The 23,722-nt window shown below is 43.5% G+C and overlaps 1 protein-coding gene across 4 annotated transcripts in view; it reads right to left on the reverse strand.

Moving 5' to 3' along the window:
* Positions 1 to 2,348: 2,348 nt before the first annotated feature.
* Positions 2,349 to 23,722, reverse strand: part of NT5C3A (5'-nucleotidase, cytosolic IIIA) — a 64,027-nt gene continuing 42,653 nt past the window's right edge. For all 4 annotated transcript variants that reach the window (XM_060195830.1, XM_060195831.1, XM_016191661.2 and 1 more), the window contains 8 exons: positions 17,154 to 17,252; positions 15,532 to 15,601; positions 13,487 to 13,533; positions 10,688 to 10,773; positions 6,581 to 6,670; positions 5,980 to 6,142; positions 4,369 to 4,569; positions 2,349 to 3,057 (listed from right to left, as the gene is read on the reverse strand). In XM_060195830.1, coding sequence (XP_060051813.1) covers positions 2,956 to 3,057; positions 4,369 to 4,569; positions 5,980 to 6,142; positions 6,581 to 6,670; positions 10,688 to 10,773; positions 13,487 to 13,533; positions 15,532 to 15,601; positions 17,154 to 17,252 — 858 coding nt within the window. In that variant the 3' untranslated portion in view covers positions 2,349 to 2,955. The remainder of the gene's footprint in view (positions 3,058 to 4,368; positions 4,570 to 5,979; positions 6,143 to 6,580; positions 6,671 to 10,687; positions 10,774 to 13,486; positions 13,534 to 15,531; positions 15,602 to 17,153; positions 17,253 to 23,722) is intronic.

Consider the following 23,722-nt stretch of genomic DNA (forward strand, 5'->3'; position numbering starts at 1 on the left):
AAGGGCAGCAAAAGGGAAAAAATAGCCTCCAGGACCAGTGGATTTGCAATGCAGGCACCCAGCCCCAGTGATAACCCTGGAGGCAAAAAACCAAACAAACAAACAAATTAACAACAACTACTAATAAAACAACCACTGTGACATCCGGAATGCTGCGCATGTGGTCCCCGTCAGTGTATCTTGTTACATGTAGTAACTATTTTCACTTCATAGTCACCTTTGGCAACAGCCTGCAGGAAATGAAAGCATAGGTAGGGCTGGGTGGGGGACGGCTTTCACTTTACAGAGGAGCAAACCAGAACCCAGGTTAACTAAGGTGTGCTGGTCACATACCCCCCCCCCCCCATTCAAATACTGGAGTTTGGCTCCAAAGTCCATTTCTTAATGACTGCATTAAGTTGCTCTTAAGTGGGTGGGAGAGAGAGCATAATGCTTATGCAAACAGACTGTCATGCCCAAGGCTCCGAGGTCTCAGGTTCAATCCCTCACACCACCATAAACCAGAGTTGAGTAGTACTCTAGTAAAATAAACAAAACAAAAAATAAAAACCTTAAAAAAACAACAAAAAACCCATGTTCTATTGCAGTTACAGAAACCAGAACTTCTACCTTTTGTACCCCCCCCCAATTTTTTGGCCCAAACTCCCAGAGGGGGCGAAATGTTCGGGGAAGATGATCAGAGGGCGCTGAATTCCAGCTCCATCAGGAACCAAGAAAGAAGAGGAAAAAGGAAAGACATTTGGATGTGGTGATATGGGTAGGTGTGACTAAAAAGAGGAGAGGGAGTTGGGAGGTAGCGCAGTGGGTTAAGCGCAGGTGGCGCAAAGCGGAAGGACCAGCGTAAGGATCCCGGTTCAAGCCCCCGGCTCCCCACCTGCAGGGGAGTCGCTTCACAGGCAGTGAAGCAGGTCTGCAGGTGTCTGTCTTTCTCTCCTCCTCTCTGTCTTCCCCTCCTCTCTCCATTCCTTTTTGGCCTATCCAACAACGATGATATCAATAACAACAGTAACTACAACGATAAAACAACAAGGGGCAACGAATGGGAATAAATAAAAATAAAAGGGGAGTCGGGCTGTAGCGCAGCGGGTTAAGTGCAGGTGGCGCAAAGCACAAGGAACGGCATAAGGATCCCGGTTCGAACCCCGACTCCCCACCTGCAGGGGAGTCGCTTCACAAGTGGTGAAGCAGGTCTGCAGGTGTCTGTCTTTCTCTCCCCCTCTCTGTCTTCCCCTCCTCTCTCCATGTCTCTCTGTCCTATCCAACAACGACAACAACAACAATAACTACAACAATAAAACAACAAGGGCAACAAAAGGGAATAAATAAATAAATAAATAAATATTAAAAATATAATAATAAATAGAGAACAACATCCAAACACTAATCAATAATCATAGGAGTGAGGAAAGCTTTTGAAGGTTAGATCATCAGAAATGAGGAAACAAATGAGACTCTGAAAGAAAACACTAATTATCTCAAGGTGATTAGAGAGCTGAAATAGCTGAGCTAAGAGCACAACTAGCTGAACAAGATAACATAGTGTATGAGCAGGGTAACAAAAGAGTTGAGTTACAGAAAACAGCAGAGGGGAGAGAACAAAATAACAGACAGATTAGCAAGATGGAGGATGAATTAGTGAAAACAGAAATAACTAAGATAAAAAGATACTGCAAACAAATACAGCAAAGTCATATGATAAGATAACTAAGATACTGCAAACAAATACAGCAAAGTCATATGCAATGACTTCAAAGGAAGTAATATATACATTCTTGGCTTTCCAGAGGAAGAAAGAGGAAGGGGAAGAAAAGCATTCTACAGGAGATAATAGTTGAGAGCGTCACTACTCTAAACAAAATAAAGGACATACAGATTCTAGAAGCCTGGGGCTGGGGGGGGGGGATAGCATAATGGTTATACAAAAAGACTCTTGCCTGAGGATCCAAAGTCCTAGGTTCAATCCCCCCCTTCCTTCCCACCATCATAAACCAGGGCTGAGTAGTGCTCGGGTTAAAAAAAGATCTGATAGGAAAGAGAAACTGAGAGGAGAGGGAGGCAGAGTCATCTGCAGTGTTGCTTCATTGCTCAGGAAGCTACCCCCCTGTAGGTGGGGACCAGGGGCTTAAACTCAGTTTCCTGTGCATGGTAACGTGTGCACTTAACCAGGTGTACCACCACCTGGCCCTGCACATAACTGTGTCCTTACATTATAATGTGTAGATTTGAATAGACTCCAAATAACCACTGTGACAAAGACATGGGGACTGATAATACGCACAAACAAAACATGGTAGGTACATAGCAAACATCTTTTGGATGAAAGGAAAATAATAGTCTTGACAATAGAATTTAAAATGTTTCTCATTCCATGCTTATAATATCAGTGCTTCAATAAAGACTATCTTGTAATGATTAGTGACATGTAAACACAGCATTATTTTTCATACACCAAGTGTCAATATTTTCTGGTAAATATTGACTTTTTTTCCACACCAGACAAACAAACATTAATACAATTTCCAAAGATGATGATACTGTCAGTGTGATTTACTCAAATCAAAAAAAAAATCTTAAAATCATATAGCTATTTTAGCATTTCATAAAGTTTTTTAATTTCAATGTTTTCCCAGTGTAAAAAGATTCTTAAAAAACTTCCAGATAACATTAAACTAATTCATTCTGAAAATGTAGGGAGTTATTTTTCAAAATTTGGCTTTAAGTAAGTCTTTTTTTTTTTTTTAATCGGTTAAAAAAAATATGGTGAGTGTGCTGGGAGGAGAGACAAAGGAGCTTCTAGTTCATGGATTCAACGTGTCTCAAAGTCCTTCAGTCATGGAGAGAACAGACTTCAGGAGCAAGAATATATTATAAATAAGAGTCTTGCAGCAAGACAAGCAGCTGATCTGTCCTTGTATAAACTGCACCCACGGGAGAGAGATGTTGAGAAACGCTTGTTTACAGAATCTTCTGTAGGATAGAGTTGGCCAACTCCAGTGACTCCTCCTTTACTAGAACAATATCATAAGAGTCCATGTACTTGTCTAGAAGTTCATCCACCTAAAATCAATCACAAAAGATTAAATGAGTGTGTACGGAGATGCACATTACAATATGACCCTCAGTGTTATGTCAGATATCTTTGGCAAAAGGTAATTAATTAAATTCCCTTCATAAAAAATGAAATGAAAATACTTTCCAACTTTTTTTTTTATATTTAGTTATTTGATAGGACAGAGAGAAATTAATAAGACAGGAAGGAGTGGGAAAGAAGGAGAGAGAGAGAGGCACCTGCAGCGCTGCTTCACCACTAGTGAAGCGTCCTAACGTGGAGACTGAGACTGAGGGTGTTGAACCTGGGTCCTTGCAGATTTTAAGGTATGCATTCAACCAGGGGTTTCACCATCCATGCCCTTCTTTACAACTTTTTTAAGACTCCATGACATCAAAGTTCCTTCTCTTGGTAACTTTCCTCAACACGATTCATGTCTAGTTTAGTGATTCCCAACTGGGGAGATTGCAGCCAAAGGATATTTGGTCATTTCTGGAGACCTTTTTGATTCTCATGACATCTTGAAGGGATAAGCCAGAGATCCAGCAGGTGGAATATGTATGTTCCCGTGAAGCTATACCATAGTGACCTTCTAATGTTGCCAACCACTACTAATTCACTAACACACACACACACATCTTTTCCCCCAATACCTTTTGAATGCACAAGTGTGCACCATCTTCACCCTCATCAGAGTATGGAGCAAGTAAACATCACTAAATGGGTTAGGGAGGTGGCTCCATGGTAGAGTGCATTCTTTGCACGCATGAGACTCCAGTTTGTCCCCTAGAACTACACATGATAGAACCGTACTCCGGGGGGTCGGGCGGTAGCGCAGCGGGTTAAGCGCATGTGGCGCAAAGCGCAAGGACCTGCGTAAGGATCCCGGCTCCTCACCTACAGGGGAGTCGCTTCACAGGTGGTGAAGCAGGTCTGCAGGTGTCTCTCTTTCTCTCCCTCTCTCTGTTTTCCCTTCCTCTCTCCATTTCTCTCTGTCCTATCCAACAACGAACGACATCAACAACAACAATAATAACCACAAGGCTACAACAACAAGGGCAACAAAAGGGGGTAAAATGGCCTCCAGGAGCCGTGGATTCATGGTGCAGGCACTGAGCCCAGCAATAACCCTGGAGGCAAAAAAAATAATATGGTCTGGGAGATGGAGCAGTGGATAAAGCAATGGGCTGTAAAGTATGAGGTCCCAAGTTCAATCCCTGGCAGCACACGTACCAGAGTGATGTATGTTTTTTTTCTTCCTGTCTTTCTCATTAATAAATAAAATCTTAGAAAATTAAATGAGAGATTCGTGTACTTACTCTGTCATTTAGATACCCAATTTTCAGAATGTTGTCAACATTGGACACTCCATCTGCCATTCTTAAGTCTCCTTGGGAGTCTCCCAATAGAATTATGTTGCTACTGTCCTTTAGTTGATTAAAATATTCTGTGTTCTTCAAGGCACCATCATGTTTGTTAAATACATGAATTAGTTCTCCTTTAAATCCTTTCAGCACCCCCTATGAAAAGATCAATCTTCTGAAATAATAGGTTTTGCATTTGGCAAATTGTATTATATTTCACAGTCATGCTGAACACAAATGACCAAGAAGCAAATGGCTTTCTAGCAACTACTTCAGGTGGAAAATTTCAATTTTACCTTTCATTTAGCTCCTAGCCCAAAGGTCTCATTTTATGTCTCTCACAATATACTGTCTGGATTAAAAGCTCTTCCAACAATCAGCTCTAACTCCCTCCCTTCTTATCACCTAAGGATGTTGAAGCTCCAGAGTTTCTGTATTAAATCACTTTAAGAGGAGTTTTATTTTTTTAATCTGTAGCTTAGGGAACAATAATCTAAGGAGATGGTATCTCAGAAACACAGAGATGAGTACAGCAGGGGTAGACAGCATAATGGCTATGCAAAGAGACCCTCATGCCTGAGGCTCCAAAGTCCCAGGTTCAATCCCCTGCCATCACCATGAGCAAAGGTGGGCGCGAGGAATAACATCATTGTAAGACTGGCCAGCTCCTCATGGGGCACGAGCACTTCCACACTACGATCATCCTCTCTGGCATTATGCTATTCCACTGCAGAATACTGTGCCCCGGGATGGTTCTGTAGCCCCATGTCCACTTGATCGATTCCAAATTATATTCCTCCATGAGGATAATTTCTGGAACCATCCGTTCCACCCCGGTTCCATGGCTGCCAGTTCTTAGCCACATCGCCCCGCCAGATATTCGTCGGGATGCGGCATCATCTAAGTTCATTTCCCACGTCTACGCTCGACCGGACCTGCCAATATACGCGGATATCTTCGCCCACCCTGTCCAACGCTTGATGTCTCGTCACCCAATCTGGTCCCCTAAGCCTACACTGAACTTCTCTGTTCCAGACTCTTGGAAACAGAGTTGGCAGTCAGCTGAGGTAAAGAACAAACACCTCATCACAGACCCCTGCGAGCGTCAACCTGGCTTTGACCTAGCACGTTATGATCGGGGCCCTCCTCAATCGCTATCGAACAGGCCATGGCCGGTGCGCCGCTATGTTCCATCGCTGGGGAGCCAGAGACGACCCGAACTGCCCCTGCGGCTCCAGACAGACTATGACCCACACAGTCAACGACTGCCACCTCTCCAGATTCAAAGGAGGTCTCGAAACTTTACATCAGGCTCAACCTGACGCTGTTGACTGGCTACGGAAGAAGAACCATGAGCCAGAGCTGAGCAGTGCTCTGGTAAAAACAAAAACAAACAAAAACCTAGATATGAATACAGCACTGGAGAGGTGAAGTATCGTAGTGTATCAGTCAAGCTGACTTAATTTAATGAACATTAATCAAATACCAACAAACGCATTCACGGGATTCAAACAGCTTCACGTTTAAAGAAGCAGTCGTGAAGAGTGGCCTGATAGTCTTACTTACATTGTCATCAAAATCCATGAAGTTGGAAACTACTTTCACATTGGAATGATAGACACCAGCCTGCCTGATCACCTCCTCCAGGACATCGCCAATTCCAGCCGAAAAGATGAACATGGGGATGTCACGCTGGTGGAGCTTATCGAAGAAATTCTCATATCCTTCCCTGTAGGATGCAGGGTTAGACCGCTAATAAGCCACGCCCAGCTCCCGTTCACCGACAAGAGTGAGCGATTTCTACCTAATACAGTGCTCGTTATAATCTCATAACAAAAGACTGCCCAAGAGGGTTATTACTATTATTTATTTATTTATTATTTTCTCTCCAGGGTTACTGCTGGGGCTCGGTGCCTACACTACAAATCCACCACTACAGGTGGGGAACTGGGCTCGAACCAGGATCCTTGGGCTTCGTACTCTGTGTGTTTAACCACCGCCCAGCCCCTTCATTCTTAATTCTTTACTGCACTACTTTGTGATACATTTTAGTTATGTTTTACATAAACATTTTGGTAGATTATATGAAGAAACACACACCTGAATACATGTGTAACAGTTATCATCTCTGTAGATAAAACGCAACCAAAATACTCAGGAAACTTACTTGAGCATAATGTCAGATTCTGCCACAACTTCTTGAATTTTAGCTTTTGGGATCCCTTGCTCAACCAGCAAACCATGCGACTTAGTATACCTGAGGTGCATGAACAAAGAACAAGGGAGTATCAGTGAAAACAAGTTAAAACTTTTTTTTTTTTTTTTTAGTATTTTATTTTCTTTTTGAGAGAGATGTAGAGAGAGAAAGACACAGAGAAACACCAGAGTACTGCTCAGCTCTGGCTTATGGTGGTGTGGGGGATTGAACCTGGGACTTCGGTGCCTCAGTCTCTTTGCATAACCACTATGCTATCTACCCCTGCCCAAAACTATTCTTTTTATTACACAGCATTCTTTGATACACAGGGCTTCTTTCATCATATTTTAGATTTGAATTCATCACTGATGAATCTATTCCGGTGTGTCTCAAATGTGATATACCTATGAATGATCTAACCTCCTTTCAATACTTCATAAAGCAAACACTGATTACGTATGCTAAGCCCTCTGTTGGGTAATGGGGTAGTAAGTATCATTCCTGTTCCCTTAGGATTTTAAAATCTCAGGTCTTTGCTTTTCATGCTCAACACCTTGTAATAGTCCGAGGATGGGATGGCCGTAATTCCTGTTCTTAGTAAATTCCTCTGACACTCTTGTGAGTTTATCAGTACTTCTCTTAACATCATTTTTGCAGGAAGTAACACAAGACTTTCAGTGTGGTCTGCTTGGCATGGCGCACTGCAGTTGATGAAGCCAACAGTAGTTACTCATCCAGTTCTCGAGAAAATCACCTGTTGGCTCTAACTTGGTTCCACTCTACTTAAACACTAATTCTTCTTTTTCTTCTTTTTCTCTTCTCCTCCAGGGTTACTGCGGGGCTTGGTGCCTACACTATGAATCCACTGCTCCTGGAGGCCATTTTTTCCATTTTGTTGCCCTTGTTGTTTTGTAGGATAGGACAGAGAGAAATGGAGAGAGGAGGGGAAGACAGAGATGGGGAGAGAAAGACAGACACCTGCAGACCTGCTTCACTGCCTGTGAAGCGACTCCCCTGAAGGTGGGGAGCCGGGGGCTCGAACTGGGATTTTTAACACTGGTCCCTGCAACTTTGAGACATGTATGCTTAACCCGGTGCACTACCGCCTGGTCCCCTAATTCTTTTTTTTTTTTTTAATATTTATTTTATTTATTTATTCCCTTTTGTTGCCCTTGTTGTTTTATTGTTGTAGTTATTATTGTTGTTGTTGTTGGATAGGACAGAGAGAAATGGAGAGAGGAGGGGAAGACAGAGAGGGGGAGAGAAAGATAGACACCTGCAGACCTGCTTCACCGCCTGTGGCCTGTGAAGCGACTCCCATGCAGGTGGGGAGCCGGGGTTCGAACCGGGATCCTTATGTCGGTCCTTGTGCTTTGCGCCACCTGCGCTTAACCCGCTGCGCTACAGTCCGACTCCCCTAATTCTTCTTTATACACTCATTCACATTGTGCCCTTACTTAAAAAAAAAAAAATCTTACTCTTAAAGTTTGTATGCAGGATTTAAAATTATTTCTTTTGTCCATCTTTTAAAAAATATTTATTTTCCCTTTTGTTGCCCTTGTTTTATTTTTATGGTTATTATTGTTATTGTTGATGTCGTTCGTTGTTGGATAGGACAGAGAGAAATGGAGAGAGGAGGAGAAGACAGAGGAGGAGAGAAAGACAGACACCTGCAGACCTGCTTCACCGCTTGTGAAGTGACTCCCCTGCAGGTGGGGAGCTGGGGGCTCGAACTGGGATCCTTATGCCGGTCACTGCGCTTCACGCCACATGTGCTCAGCCTCTGTCCGTCATCTTAAAAAACAAACAAAACGGGGCTGAGTGCTAGCACAGCAGGTTAAGCCCACATGGCACGAAGCACAAGGACCAGAGTAAAGATTCAGGCTCAAGCTCCTGGCTCCCCACCTACAGGTGTGTGTGTGGGGGGTCGCTTCACAGGCGGTGAAGCAGGTCTGCAGGTGTCTGTCTTTCACTCCTCCTCTCTGTCTTCCCCTCCTCTCTCCATTTCTCTCTGTCCTATGCAACAACAGCTATAACAACAATAATAACTACAAGTACAACAAAATGGGAAAAAGAGCCTCCAGGAGCAGTGGATTCGTAGTGCTGGCACCGAGCCCCAGCAGTAATCCTGGAAGCAAAACAATAACAAAACAAATTTTAGCTTCAACAATGTGAGCTACTCTCTGCTTTCATCCAACTTTCTAGCACTTTTCTCTACACTGACACCATCTTCTCAGACAATATTTTTGTCTAACTCCATGTTAGCTATCAAACTAAGGCAAAAAAAAGTAATACAGTAGTCATGGACCCCTAGAAACTTTCCAGCTTCTTTCTACCCTAAGGTCCCTATTCTCATCTGCTCAACTCCTCATTTTTGTTTCCTGTTCATTAATCATTTTCTTCTGCTTTATATCTTAACACCAAGTTCAGTCACCAAGTTGCAGATGATGCTACTAGGATACCATCCTGACCTCGCTGGGCAGACAACCTCACCCATGTGTCCCAGAACCTCCCCTTCCCAGAGCCCTGCCCCACTAGGGAAAGACAGAAACAGGCTGGGGGTGTGGATCCACCTGCCAACACCCATGTCCAGTGGGGAAGCAATGACAGAAGCCAGAACTTCCACCTTCTGCTCCCCATAAAGAATTTTGGCCCCAAAATTCGGGCGGTAACACGGCAGGTTAAGCACATGTGGCGCAAAGCACAAGGACCGGTATAAAGATCCCGGTTCAAGCCCCCGGCTCCCCACCTGCAGGCGGTGAAGCAGGTCAGCAGGTGTCTGTCCTTCTCTCCCCCTCTCTGTCTTCCCCTCCTCTCTCCATTTCTCTCTGTCCTAACAACGATGATATCAATAACAATAATAACTACAACAACAATAGAAAACAACCAGGGCAACAAAGTGAAAATAAACCCCACATCTGCAACCTTCGCTGAACTACTTACTGCAGCTTCCATTGAGGGACCGGGGATACAGAACTCCGGTGGTGGGATGGTGTGGAGTTGTGCCTGTTAGCTTGTCATTTTTTCTGTAAATTATTATTAAATCACTAAGAAAAACTATTAGCTGTCAGGGTAGTAAGAAAACTATAATTCCATGCCTGAGGCGCCAAAGTCCCAGGTTCAATCCCCCGCACCGCCATAAGCCAGAGCTGAACAGTGCTCTGGTTAAAAAATAAAAAAAAACAAAAAACAAAAAACTATAATTCAGATGGTCCAGGAGGTGGTGCAGTGGATAGGGGATTGGACTCTCAAGCATGAGGTCCTGAGTTCAATCCCTGGCAGCACAAGTACCAGAGTGATGTCTGGTTCTTTCTCTCTCTCCTCCTTTCTCATTAATAAATAAAATATTAAAAAAAAATAAAGAAAACTATAATTCAGCTGGGGAGACAGCTTAACAGTTATGCAAATAACTTTCATGCCTGAGGCTCTGAGGTCTCAAGTTTAATCCCCAGATCCACTGTAAGCCAGAGTTGAGCAGTACTCTGGTATAATAAATTTATTTAATCACTGTTCTAGCTGAGGGTAGATAGCATAATGGTTATGCAAACAGACTCTCATGCCTGAGGCTCCAAAGTCCCAGGATCAACCCCTCAAACCACCATAAGCCAGAGCTGAACAGTGCTCTGGTTAAAAATAATAATAATAAAATAAAATAATTAAATAATCACTGCTCTAACTCATTGGATATCATTCATAACTCATTATGAATCTATATATAGAACAGGGGGAAAAATTCCATAGTAGTAACTTGTCTTATTTTATTGCTAGTTTATAAAATGTATTTCTAATAATTATTGGTCAGAAATAGTCATATAGCCCTGCCTAATTATGAGGAGATAATAACTGCATTTTTATTTTGGCACTAAATAAAGGAAAGCCAAATTTTCTTCAATATGGGGGAAAGAGACAGAGACAGAGAAAGACAGAACTAGAAACCAGAGAACCACTCCATCATTTTATCCAGTGCCAGGCACTGAACTCAGTGCCTGCCTCCTGGAAGCAAGACGTGTCCTACAGCTGAGCCCCTCCCTGTCCCCTGCTGTATTTTTTGCCCTCCCGTTACCTAATAATACTTACCACTCAACCATGTAAGGGAACTTATCTTCTACGGTCATATGCGGATCGATCTCAATTGCATAGTACTTTTCCTTTAGTTGCAGCAACTAGAAATAAATGAGTAAATTAACCATGCACACTACAAAACTGTCGCACTGCTTAATGTTTTCTTTCTCTTGATTTGATAGGCCAGAGAAACTGAGAAGGGAGGGGAGGCAGAGAGGCACCTGCAGCCCTACTTCATCGCTCATAAAGCTTCCCCGTGAACCCACATCCTCGCCCATGGCGATGTGTACACCCAAGTATTAGGCTCAAGGTTCTGACTACATTTCATAGAGAGCACAACAATATAAATAAGCGTTTTCCACTCGTTGCACTGTAGAATACAGATTACAGATGACAGTTGTCTAAATAGTGTGTATAGTGACTCAAGAAGTCTGTGGGGAGTCGGGTGGTAGCGCAGCGGGTTAAGCGCAGGTGGTGCGAAGCGCAAGGACTGGCGTAAGGATCCCGGTTCGGGCCCCCGGCTCCCCACCTGCAGGGGAGTCGCTTCACAGGCGGTGAAGCAGGTCTGCAGGTGTCTGTCTTTCCTCCTCTCTCCATTTCTCTCTGTTCTATCCAACAACAATGACTTCAATAATAACAACAATAATAACTACAACAATAAAACAAGGGCAATAAAAGGGAATAAATAAATATTTAAAAAAAAGAAGTCTGTGAGTCTTGGTTTACATGTAACTAAATGTAGCTGCAAACAGTCAACCTATCTCTAAGCTCTTTCAGGCCATCAATGAGATGAAACCAACTGAAAATCAAATTATAAAGACTGAAAAAAAAAAAAACAAAACCTTCATTCTGATATAAAGATTTACGTTTGCTTCACACCTGCAGCTTTATTTTATTAGGTCGACACAAGCAGATACCTACAGCTAAAGAGCTGAGGCGGCCTCCTGACCAATAAATGGGAGGAAAACCTACATAAAATGACTATCTGGGAGTCGGGCAGTAGTGCAGCGGGTTAAGCGAATGTGGCACAAAGTGCAAGGACCGGCGTAAGGATCCCAGTTCGAGCCCCCGGCTCGCCACCTGCAGGGGAGTCGCTTTACAGGCGGTGAAGCAGGTCTGCAGGTGTCTGTCTTTCTCTCCCCCTCTCTGTCTTCCCCTCCTCTCTCCATCTCTCTCTGTCCTATCCAACAACAATAATAGTAACAACAACACTTATAAACAAGGGCAACAAAAGGGAATAAGTAAATAAATAAATATAAAAATATTACAAAGACTCTTTTTTAGTTGATGGGGATCTAGGTCTTGCACATGGGCAACTTCACGGCTGCTAGGCTGCTTTTCCATTCAGATAGAGACACCAAGGGCAGAAGTAGACAGCCTAATGGTTATGCAAGGAGATTCTCATGCCTGAGGCTCTGAAGTTCCAGGTTCACTCCCCTGCACCATCCAAAGCCAGAGCTTATCAGTGCTCCAGTAAAATGGGGGGGGGGGGGGGGACCAGCACTGAGCATCCCCCTGTGGCCATACTCTTCCCATGAGTTGCTGGGGTTCAAGTCCGGCTACTCACAGAGCAAGGCCTTCACTCTATCAGGTGTGCTATCTCTCAAAAGGATTTTTGTATTAGTTTTTTGATTAGTGTGAGGGTATTGAAATATTTTGTTCTAAAAGTGTTTCACATTTCATTGATAAAAATGTGCTGATTTTTTGTGTTTATTTTGAGGCAGGAGAGAGGGAGAGAGAGAAAAAACATGGCACCAGAGCTTCCTTCAGCAGAGGATGCAGGGGGCAGGCTGGAAAGTGGGTTGTGCTCAGGGCAGTCCTATCCAAGGGAGCTATTTCGGCAGCCCTGATTTTGCGTTTAGAATGTGTGAGGTGGGCAGAGAACTAGTCCAGCTGGTACCCCAGTGTCACATGTTCTAGAGCAGTGCTCTGCTTTCTCCCTCTCTCCTTTCTCTCTTACTCTCTCTGCCTCATGAAACGGCATAACTCTTCAAACAAACAAACAAACAAACAAAGGAAACACATGCCAGGGCATGTCAGGTCACCTGATAGAGCACAGGCCTCACCAGGCATGAAGCCCTGGGTTCGAGGCTGGGCACTACAGGAGAGCAGCACCAGGGGAGGCTCCGCTGATGGCAGAGGGGTGGTGTGGTGCTTTGCCCTCTTTCCCTGTTTCTGCACTCCTGCCTCTCTCTGAAATGAAAAGAACGGGAGAATGGGAGCCATGGAATCATGCATGAAGCCCTAGGAGCACAGAAATAAAAAGTATTAATGCATACAGTGAATCTAACTTTCACTGAGTATTTTTTGATAGGCATGGCCATAAGCATTCTGCATCCATCCTTATAAATGTATTTTTTGTTTTGTTTTCCCAAAGCCCTGCTCAGCTCTGACTTACGATGGTGCTGGGGACTGAACCTAGGACATCAGAGCATCAGGAACTAGTCTTCTGGCAGAACCATCATGCTGTTTTCCCAGCACCATCCATCCATTCCCCCCCCCTTCTTCTCCTTCTCTCTCTTCTTTAAAAAAAAATTATTTGTTATCGGATAGAGACAGATAGAATTTGAGAGGGGAGGAGGCGACAGAGGGGTAGAGAGACACCTGCAGTCCTGCTTCACTACTCTCAAAGCTTTCCCCTGTAGGTAGGGACCAGGGGCTTGAACCTGGGTCCTTGAGCACTGTGATGTGTGAACTTAACCAGGTGCACCACTGCCCGGCCCCCATTCTTCTTTCTATGAATGAATCTGAAGAAATTCTCAGGAATAGAAAAAGGGTAATAAAGTCTCTGAGGGACTCTGGGTCACCATTTACCTTCTGTCGACAATCATCTGAAACCAGCTTGCAGTAGTCAATTACATCTGGAGAGAGAAAGCAAAGTAGGTGTGAAGACACTTTAAGTGACGTTACCTCTATCACACACGACTCAGTACTTTTAAGTGTAAGAATGCCCAGTCAACTAGCAAGTCCAGCACGACTGTTTGGTCTCATGTTATAGTTCACAGGGCGTTGGTCGAGAAGAGAATGTCTCCAAACCCAACTCGAAGGCGTCTTAGTTCCACCATAGAACTCAGTTCAGACTTCAGACGCTGTGAAACTACTCACAACTGCCTTTTCCACCTTCCTCTCTAATGAAATAGGAAATCACATCTTTGAGATAGACATTTTTCCTAGTAGAAAGTATAAACAGTGTGACAATTTGAACGCTAATAATAACATTACATTTTTTAAAAAATATTTTAAAATTATTTTTAATATTTATTTATTTATTCCCTTTTGTTGCCCTTGTTGTAGTTATTATTGTTGTTGTCGTTGTTGGATAGGACAGAGAGAAATGGAGAGAGGAGGGGAAGACAGAGAGGGGGAGAGAAAGATAGACACCTGCAGACCTGCTTCACCGCCTGGGAAGCGACTCCCCTGCAGGTGGGGAGCCGGGGGCTCAAACCGGGATCCTTATGCCGGTCCTTGTGCTTTGCGCCACCTGTGCTTAACCCGCTGCGCTACAGCCCGACTCCCAGAAAATCACATCTTTGAGATAGACATTTTTCCTAGTAGAAAGTATAAACTGTGACAATTTGAACGCTAATAACAGAATTAGACATTTTAACTGCTAAAATATTTAGTATATTTCTATCCGTCTTAAAGTTTTCATGCATATCAATTCGATAAGAGATAAAGCTAAGTCGATAGTTTTGAACTCTGCTTGCTTTTCTTTCTCTCCCCATCTTTGTTGTTGTTGTTTGTTTATTTTAGACAGAGACAGATATGTTGAGAAAAAAGAGAAGGTGGTAGAAAGCATAATGGTTATGCAAAGACTCTCACATCTGAGGCTTCAAAGTGCCAGGTTCAATCCCTCACACCATCAGCCAGAGCTGAGCAGTGCTCTGGTTAAAAAAAAGGGGGAAGAGGGGTTGGCTGGTGGTATGCTGGATTAGCACACATAGTACAAAGTGCAAAGACCCACACAAGGATCCAGGTTCAAGTCCCTGGTTCCCCACCTTCGGGGGGGGGGGGGGTTGATTCACAAGTGGTGAAGCAGGTCTGCAGTTGTCTATCTTTCTCTCCCTCTCTCTATCTACTCTTCCCTCTCAATTCCTCTCTGTCCTATTGAGAGAGAGAGAAAGAGAGAGAGAGAGAACGGCCACTAGAAGCAGTGGATTCCTAGTGCAGGCACTGAACCCCAACTACTGGAGACAAAAAAAAAAAAAAAAAAAAAAAACACCTTCCCCAGAAGGCAGGGACTAGGAACTTGAATCCAAGTCCTCGCACACTGTAATGTCTGCATTCTACCAGGTGCACCCCTGCAGACCTCTCTGCTTGTTCATTGTTGGTACTTACATAATTCAATAAAACATTCCAATCACACACGTGGCAACAGTCAGTAGAGGGCTTTATAGCATTGCTTTTTCAAGCTAGATTATTACTTTAAAACTCACTACCAAGTTTGGAAAACAAGAAAGGTATGCAGGGGAGTCGCTTCATAGGTGGTGAAGCAGGTCTGCAGTTGTCTATCTTTCTCTCCCCCTCTGTCTTCCCCTCCTCTCTCCATTTCTCTCTGTCCTGTCCAATAACAACAACAATAATAACTACAATAACAAAACAACAAGGGCAAAAAAGGGGAATAAATAAATAAATAAAATAATTAAGTTAAAAAAAATAATAATTAAGTTTAGGGTGGGAAGGAGTAGATAGCATAATTATTATGCAAAAACACTCTCTTGACTGAGGCTCCAAAGTGCCAGGTTCAATCCCCCACACCAGCATAAGCCAGAGCTGAGCAGTGATCTGGTGTAAAGAGAAAGAAAGAAAGAAAAAAAAAAGGATTAAGTTTACGAGTCGCATGTGAATGACACACTTACTGTGACATGTTGGGCATCTCTTTCCATTGTAGGAAAACCTACTCAGTGTCATATCAAAGTCGGTTATTATCTGTAAGAAAAGGGAGGAAGAACAGCATGATTAAACACAGCTAACACCCGTTCCTAGAGACAGGGGAGGCTCCCCCTGTAGAAGGTGCTCTCTATAGAGGGTGTTGGAATAAGGTTCAGATGCAAAAACCTGAGTGTTACCTTCACTCTAAGACAAAACCTTAACTGACCAGCACAGTCACCAAACACAACCTAAAATTCAGAAGCAATTGGCAGTTGCAGACGATAAAGGACACACTGCAACTTCAACCCACCCGGCCAGTCTACAAACACGCAGGGAGGGAAATAAAATTACATGGAGTTCTTAGTTACTGGAATAGCAACATGAGGCTGTACACATTTTCAAGAATGACGTTATTAACAATACTATTCTCAAACTGATTAATGATATAAGAGGATTGGCTAGCTTAGAAGTTAACGTTAAAGAGAAGTTAAATGTACTTGAAGGACATTAGTACTTTTTTAAAAATGTTTGTTTATTTATTTATTCCCTTTGGCTACCCTTGTTGTTTTCTTTATTGTTGTAGTTGTTATTGATGTCGTCATTGTTGGCTAGAACAGAGAGACATGGAGAGAGGAGGGGAAGACAGAGAGGGGGAGAGAAAGACAGACACCTGCAGACCTGCTTCAGCGTCTGTGAAGCGACTCCCCCGGCAGGTGGGGAACCTGGATCCTTACGCCGGTCCTTGCGCTTTGCACCACGTGCGCTTAACCCGCTGTGCTACCGCCTCTCACATTAGTACTTTTTTTCTTCTTTTTAAAAAATATTTATTTATTCCCTTTTGTTGCCCTTGTTTTATTGTTGTAGTTATTATTGTTGTTGTTACTGATGTCATCATTGTTGGACAGGACAGAGAGACATGGAGAGAGGAGGGGCAGACAGAGAGGGGGAGAGAAAGACAGACACCTGCAGACCTGCTTCAGCGCCTGGGAAGTGACTCCCCTGCAAGTGGGGAGCTGGGGGCTCGAACCGGGATCCTTACATTAGTACTTTTTAAAGCTACGCTGGGTTTCCATGCCTGCCTGAGGAATCCACTGCTTCTGTCAGCCTTACTTACCTCCCACACTGCTGTGCCACTCTTGCAGTTTTGCCCCTGCAGGTGAGGGCTAGGGGCTTGAACCCGGGTTCGTGTGCAATGGTCACGTGCACGTTCCATCAGGTTGCCACCGCTTGCCCCATCTCTCTGTTTTAAATTTTATTTTGAGAAGGCAGATGAGAAAAGAGAACAGAAGGGGGGTGGGGAGGGGATGGGCAAATCCCAGAGGCAGAAGGTGCTCCTGGGGACTGAACCTGCAGCTCCTGGGGCTTGACTCAAGCATTGCTGCTGCTCTACCAGGCTGGGCTATTCCCCAGCGAGTATGACTCCAGCCCGGCTCTTCGTGGCAGTCTGTGCGATTTCACCTGGCTTTGGATAGGTTTCTAGATTCCACATTCAGAAGTGGCTAGGCAGAGCTTCCTCAACTGAGTCTTCCTGGCTTAGGCGTCCGCAAACCATGAGTCTGCTTTACTTTACCAAGAACGGTCTCAGTAAAGGCTTCCTGGTGAGACTCACCTGCAGCTTAGCAGCTCCTCCTTTAATAAGACCGCAGAGAATTTCTTCCACTCGTGTCGGGTTCCTGATGCGAACTGAACTTTTCTGGAACTCTGGCATCTAGAAATAGAAGGACGGTTCCATTTTAATTCTCCTTTTCCTAGGCTGCTTTTAAAAACAAGCAGAAGTCTGTATTATTTAAAGATGGGGAAACATCAGAGTATTCTTTTAAAAATATATCGATTTATTTATTTTCCCTTTGTTGCTCTTATTGTTTTATTGTTGTAGTTATTATTGTTATTGATGTCGTCGTTGTTGGATAGGACAGAGAAATGGAGAGAGGAGGGGAAGACAGAGAGGGAGAAAGACAGACACCTGCAGACCTGCTTCACCGCCTGTGAAGCGACTCCCCTGCAGGTGGGGAGCCAGGGCTCGAACTGGGATCCTTTCGCCTGTCCTTGCGCTTTGTGCCACATGCGCCTAACCCGCTGTGCTACCGCTCGACTCCCCAAAGCATTCTTTTTCTAAAGAACTTTTTAAAATTTTATTTAATTTGATAGGACAGAGAGAAATTGAGAGGGAAGGGGGACAGAGAGGGAGAGAGACAGAGACGCCTGCAGCCCTGCTTCACCACTCGGGACCCTTCCCCCCTGCAGGCGGGGACCAGGGGCGTCAACCTGGGTCCTTGCACATGGTAACATGTGTGTTAACCAGGTGTGCCACTGCCTGGCCTCCTTATTTTTCTTAAAAACGCAAACCACTGGGGGTCGGGCGGTGGCGCAGCGGGTTAAGCTCAGGGGGCTCAAAGCACAAGGTGCGGCGTAAGGATCCCGGTTCGAGCTCCCAGCTCCCCACCTGCAGGGGAGTCGCTTCACAGACAGTGAAGCAGGTCTGCAGGTGTCTTTCTCTCCCCCTCTCTGTCTTCCCCTCCTCTCTCCATTTCTTTCTGTCCTATCCAACAACAAACAACATCAACAATGGCAATAATAATAACCACAACGAGGCTACAACAACAAGGGCAACAAAAAGGGGGAAAAAATGGCCTCCAGGAGCAGTGGATTCATGGTGCAGGCACCGAGCCCAGCAATAACCCTGGAGGAAAAAAAAAAAAAAGCAAACCACTGAATAAATGACCCAATTCACAGACACAAAAGATTAAAAAAAAAAAAAACACCTTTTTATTTATTTATTTTGAATACAGAAATCAAGAAAGAGGGAAGGGGGGAGGTGGGGGAAGGAAGTGAAAGAAACTTTCAGTCCTGCTTCATCATTTACGAAGCTCCCTCCCTGCAGGTGGGGACGGGGGCTTGAACCTGAGTCCTTAAGGACAGTAATATGTGCACTAAACCAGCAAAGAATGTGTCTACCAACTACATCACCTTCTTAGTCACACACACACACACACACACACACACACACACACACACACACACACACACACACACACACACGACCAGACAGATGTGGTGCCTGAGAGGGGCCCTGGCCCACTCCTGGAGTCATGGGGTCTGGCAGCAACACCAGTCCCCTGTCCCATAGACACAGACATGCTCTCGTTTTAAAACACATCAGTTTCACCTATAAGATCAGGACAAAACCGCACTTATAACACACTATCAGGAAGCTTTATTTTTTCCTGTTTGTTAGTCTTGCTTGTCTACCACAGACGTCACAGGAAAAAAATACACAAGGAAAATTTAAATTGCTTAGAATTCTACTACTCAGAGAGAAGTAAGAAAACCTTTTCTTCTCTCTCCAGAGCCTTACCCCACTAGGGAAAGCTGAGGGTGTGGATCCACTTGCCAACACCCACGTCCAGTGGAGAAGCAATGACAGAAGCCAGAACTCCCACCTTCTGCTCCCCATAAAGAATTTGGCTCCAGACTCCCAGAGGGATAAAGAACAGGGAAGCTTCCAATGGAGGGAATGGGACAGGGAACTCTGGTGGTGGGAACTGTGTGGAGTTGTACCCCTATCTTACAATCTTGTTCATCATTATTAAATCACTAATAAAACATAAAAAAACAATGCAATGTTATTTTAAAAATAAAAATAAATTAAGGATTGATATTTAGGGATGAGGTGAGATAAGCCAGAAAGAGAAGGATGAGTATGAGATTATCTCATTGAGATTTTCTCACTCATAGACAGAAGTTGAAAAAGAAGAACAGGAGGGAAATCACTAAGCAGAGCTTGGACTGGAGTTGGTGTATTGCACCAAAGTAAAAGACTCTGGGGTAAGGGGAAGGGTTCAGGTCCTGGAACAGGATGGCAGAGGAGGACCTAGTGGGGGTTGTATTGTTATGTGGAAAACTGAGAAATGTTACACATGTACAAATTAACTGAACTTAACTGTCAACTGTAAACTGTTAACCACCCAATAAAAATTTAAATAAGTAAGAAAAAAGGAGTTATCAAAACTAAGAAAATGAATACTTAACACAAGTACTAAAGCACACCAGGTTAGTAAGCGCACATAGTATGAAGCACAAGGACCAGCACAAGGATCCCAGTTCGAGCCCCCGGCTTCACAGGCAGTGAAGCAGGTCTGCAGGTGTCTGTCTTTCTCTCCCCCTCTCTGTCTTCCCCTCCTCTCTCCATTTCTCTCTGTCCTATCCAACAACGATGACATCAATAACAACAATAACTACAACAACAACAACAAAAAAAACCAAGAGCAACAAAAGGAAATAAATAATAAAAAAAGATAAATATCTTACTCTCATATTCCCTTTTTTTTTAGTATTATATTTATTCATTTATTGAATAGAAACAACCAGAAATTGAGGGGGAGAAAGAGAGGTAGAGAGGCAGAGACACCTGCAGCCCTGCTTCACCCCCTGGGAAGCTCTCTCCCTGCTGGTGGGGACCAGGGGCTTGAACCCAGGTCCTTACACACTGTAACATGTGCGTTTAACCAGGTGCGCCACCGCCCAGCCCCAAGACTCATATTCTCTAACATGAATTATAATATAGGAAACCAAATAACAACTATTTTACCGAGATGTCCAGATAAAAAACAAGAATGGGGATTCGACTTCCTGAGGTGGAGCTACGAGTAGCAGATCCCTTTCTCTCCTCTCCTCTCCTCTCCCGGATCAACTAGGAATACCAAAGGAGACCACCGGACCGAAACAAGACAGGACTAGAATGACCACAGGAACCCAGTAAATCACTCGTGAGTACAAACACGCATGGCTGGTGACAGAGAGGAGAGAGGGGCCTAAGGAGAGATTAAGTGGCTGCTAACAGTTCAAGAGTTTATCAGCGGAGACACCACCTCCAGTCTGCTCCACAACAAGGGGACAGCTGAAGGGAGGAAAGGACTCCCCAGAGACTCACTAAGTGCAACTCTGAGTCTTCATTGCTACTACCCTCAGAATCTGGAGCAGCAACAGGGAGGGACACCAGGGAACAGAGATCTAACCGGGGAAACTCAGGAGAAGACCTATACCTCGGTGGCATAGCTGAGGGGCTGTGAAAGTCTCTTTGCATAACCACTAGATTATCTCTGCCACACCCTGCTTTATCTCTTGGTCAGGAGTCAGTGATTAAGCTAAGAAGCCTATTGATAGTTTAAAAGCCCTCAGGCTCCCATAGCCTACAGGGAAGAAATAAAAGAGGCTTTTACACCACTGAGCTCCAACTCAGGGACTGAAAAAACTGTTAACATATATAAAATGGTTAAAACAACAAGAAAAAATATTGGAGACTCGAACCAGGACAAGAGTCCAGCTAAAACTCCTCCAGAGGGTGAAGCACAAAACGAGTTCAACATCCAAACATTAGCTAAGGAAATAATAATAGGAGTAAAGAATTTGAAAAAATTGTAATCAGAACTGCAGGAACAACAAATGAGAAAATGGAAGAAAATTCTAATTATCTCATGGTTATTAGAGAGCTGAAAGCTGAAATTGCTGAGCTAAGAAGGCAACTAGCTGAACAAGCTAAAACAGTATCAGAGCAAGGCAACAAAATAGATGAACTCCAGAAAGCAGTAGAGGGCAGAGAGAATAGAATCTATGAGGCTGAAAACAGAATTAGCAAGATTGAGGATGAATTAGAGACAACTAAAAAAGTAAGAGATCTCAAAAAGAGATTAAGAGATGCTGAAAACAACAACAGAGTCCTATGGGATGACTTCAAAAGAAACAATATACGCATTATTGGCTTACCAGAGGAAGAAAGACAAGGAGAGGAAGAAAGCATTCTCCAGGCCATAATAGCTGAAAATTTCTCTAGTCTAGACAACACCAAAGACATAAAGATTCAAGAAGCCCAGAGGTTCCCAAACAGAATTAACCCAGACCTAAAGACACCAAGACATGTCATACTTAGATTGGAAAGGAATAAGGATAAAGAAAGGATCCTCAAGGCTGCAAGAGAAAAACAAAGAGTCACCTACAAAGGAAAACCCATAAGATTAGCAGCAGACTTCTCCATACAAACACTACAGGCCAGAAGAGAATGGCAAGATATCTATCGAGTACTCAATGAGAAAGGCTTTCAGCCAAGAATACTATATCCTGCTAGACTGTCATTCAGACTAGATGGAAGCATCAAAACCTTCTCAGACAAGCAACAGTTGAAGGAAGCAACCATCACCAAGCCTGCCCTGAAAGAAGTTCTGAAAGGTCTCCTATAAACAACCAGATCACCACAAATAGGACATATATCAAAACACTCTAAAACTCTACAAGAATGGCGTTAAAATATCTTCAATCTTTGATATCAATAAATGTCAATGGCCTGAATTCACCTATTAAAAGACACAGAGTAGGAAGATGGATCAGAAAACACAACCCAACAATATGTTGTCTACAGGAAACCCACCGAACTCAACAAGACAAACACAGACTTAAAGTGAAAGGATGGAAAACTATCATACAAGCCAATGGCCCACAAAAAAGGGCAGGAACAGCTATTCTCATATCTGACATGATAGGCTTTAAAATAGATAAGATTAAAAAAGATAGGAATGGACACTACTTAATGCTCAGAGGATCAGTCAATCAAGAGGACTTAACAATTATTAATATCTATGCACCCAATGAGAAGCCATCTAAATACATCAAACTTCTACTGAAAGAGCTACAGCAATATATTAAATGACCCTATGCTACCCTATGACCCTGCAATTCCCCTCCTGGGGATATATCCTAAGGAACCCAACACATCCATCCAAAAAGATCTGTATACACATATGTTCTTGGCAGCACAATTTGTAATAGCCAAAACTTGGAAGCAACCCAGGTGTCCAACAACAGATGAGTGGCTGAGCAAGTTGTGGTCTGTATACACAATGGAATACTACTCAGCTGTAAAAAATGGTGACTTCACTGTTTTCAGCCGATCTTGGATGGACCTTGAAAAAATCATGTTGAGTGAAATAAGTCAGAAAGTGAAGGATGAATATGGGATGATCTCACTCTCAGGCCGAAGTTGAAAAACAAGATTAGAAAAGAAAACACAAGTCGAACCTGAAATGGAATTGGAGTATTACACCAAAGTAAAAGACTCTGGGGTGGGTGGGTGGGTGGGGAGAATACAGGTCCATGAAAAATGATGTATGAAATAGTGGGGATTGTATTGTTAAATGGGAATCTGGGGAATGTTATGCATGTACAAACTATTGTATTTACTGTTGAATGTAAAGCATTAATTCCCCAATAAAGAAATAAATTATTAAAAAAAAAAAAAAAAAAGAATGGTAGAAGAAACCGAGATTGCTTCAGCGAGAGTCAAAAAAGGAAGATCCAGATGAATCAGACTTCTGAAGAAATGTGGCATTTGGAGTGCTGAAGTTGAGAGCCAAGTCTCTAGTGGGGCTCCATGGAGGCTGGAACAGTACTGTGGGGTCTCTCTCTCTCTCTCCCTTTTCTCTCTAAATAAAAAATGAAAAAGCTGGGGTCCCCGAGCTTCATTCAAGTAGGGTGCAGGGTCTAGTGTGGGGGAAAAAGTCCTCAGCTTTCTCTGGCGAGTATGAGTACAGAGATAAGTCTATATTGGCATGTATGCTCGCATTTGAGTGTGAGGTCTAGAAGGAGATACTTTAAGCTTGATCACGGCAAGTTACGAATAACATCCCAAGTAGCATTCAGTCTAAAAAATGCATCCACCCGGGGGCCGGGCAGCAGCACAGTGGGTTCTGCGCATACTTACCACACAGACAGAGCCGGTTCCAGACCCAGCTCTGCAGCAGTAGGGGACACTTCACTGTGGTGAGGCGGGTCTGCAGGTGTTGCTCTTCCTATTCCCCCCCCCCCCAATTCCTCTCTGTCCTATCAAATAAAAAGCAGAACGTAAAAAAAAAAAAAAAGGACGCCAGGGTTTGTAGTTGTCTACACAAAGACCCAGCAACAACCCTGGTGGCAATTTTTTTAAAAGTATCTACTTTTACCTTTTTTGGGGAAAAAAAACAACAACAAAAACCAAGCTTAAAGGGTAAAACTGAATACATTAATGCAATGATGGTTAAAAGATATTTAAGTGAAAAATGTTAAGATCCCTCAATCACTCCAAAGTTAACCTTGTCTGACAATCTAAGGGCTACAAAAGCTGAATACGGGCAAGAGACTGGCACACTTTAA

Source organism: Erinaceus europaeus, chromosome 8 (genome assembly GCF_950295315.1).
Source record: "Erinaceus europaeus chromosome 8, mEriEur2.1, whole genome shotgun sequence".
Lineage (NCBI taxonomy): Eukaryota > Metazoa > Chordata > Mammalia > Eulipotyphla > Erinaceidae > Erinaceus > Erinaceus europaeus.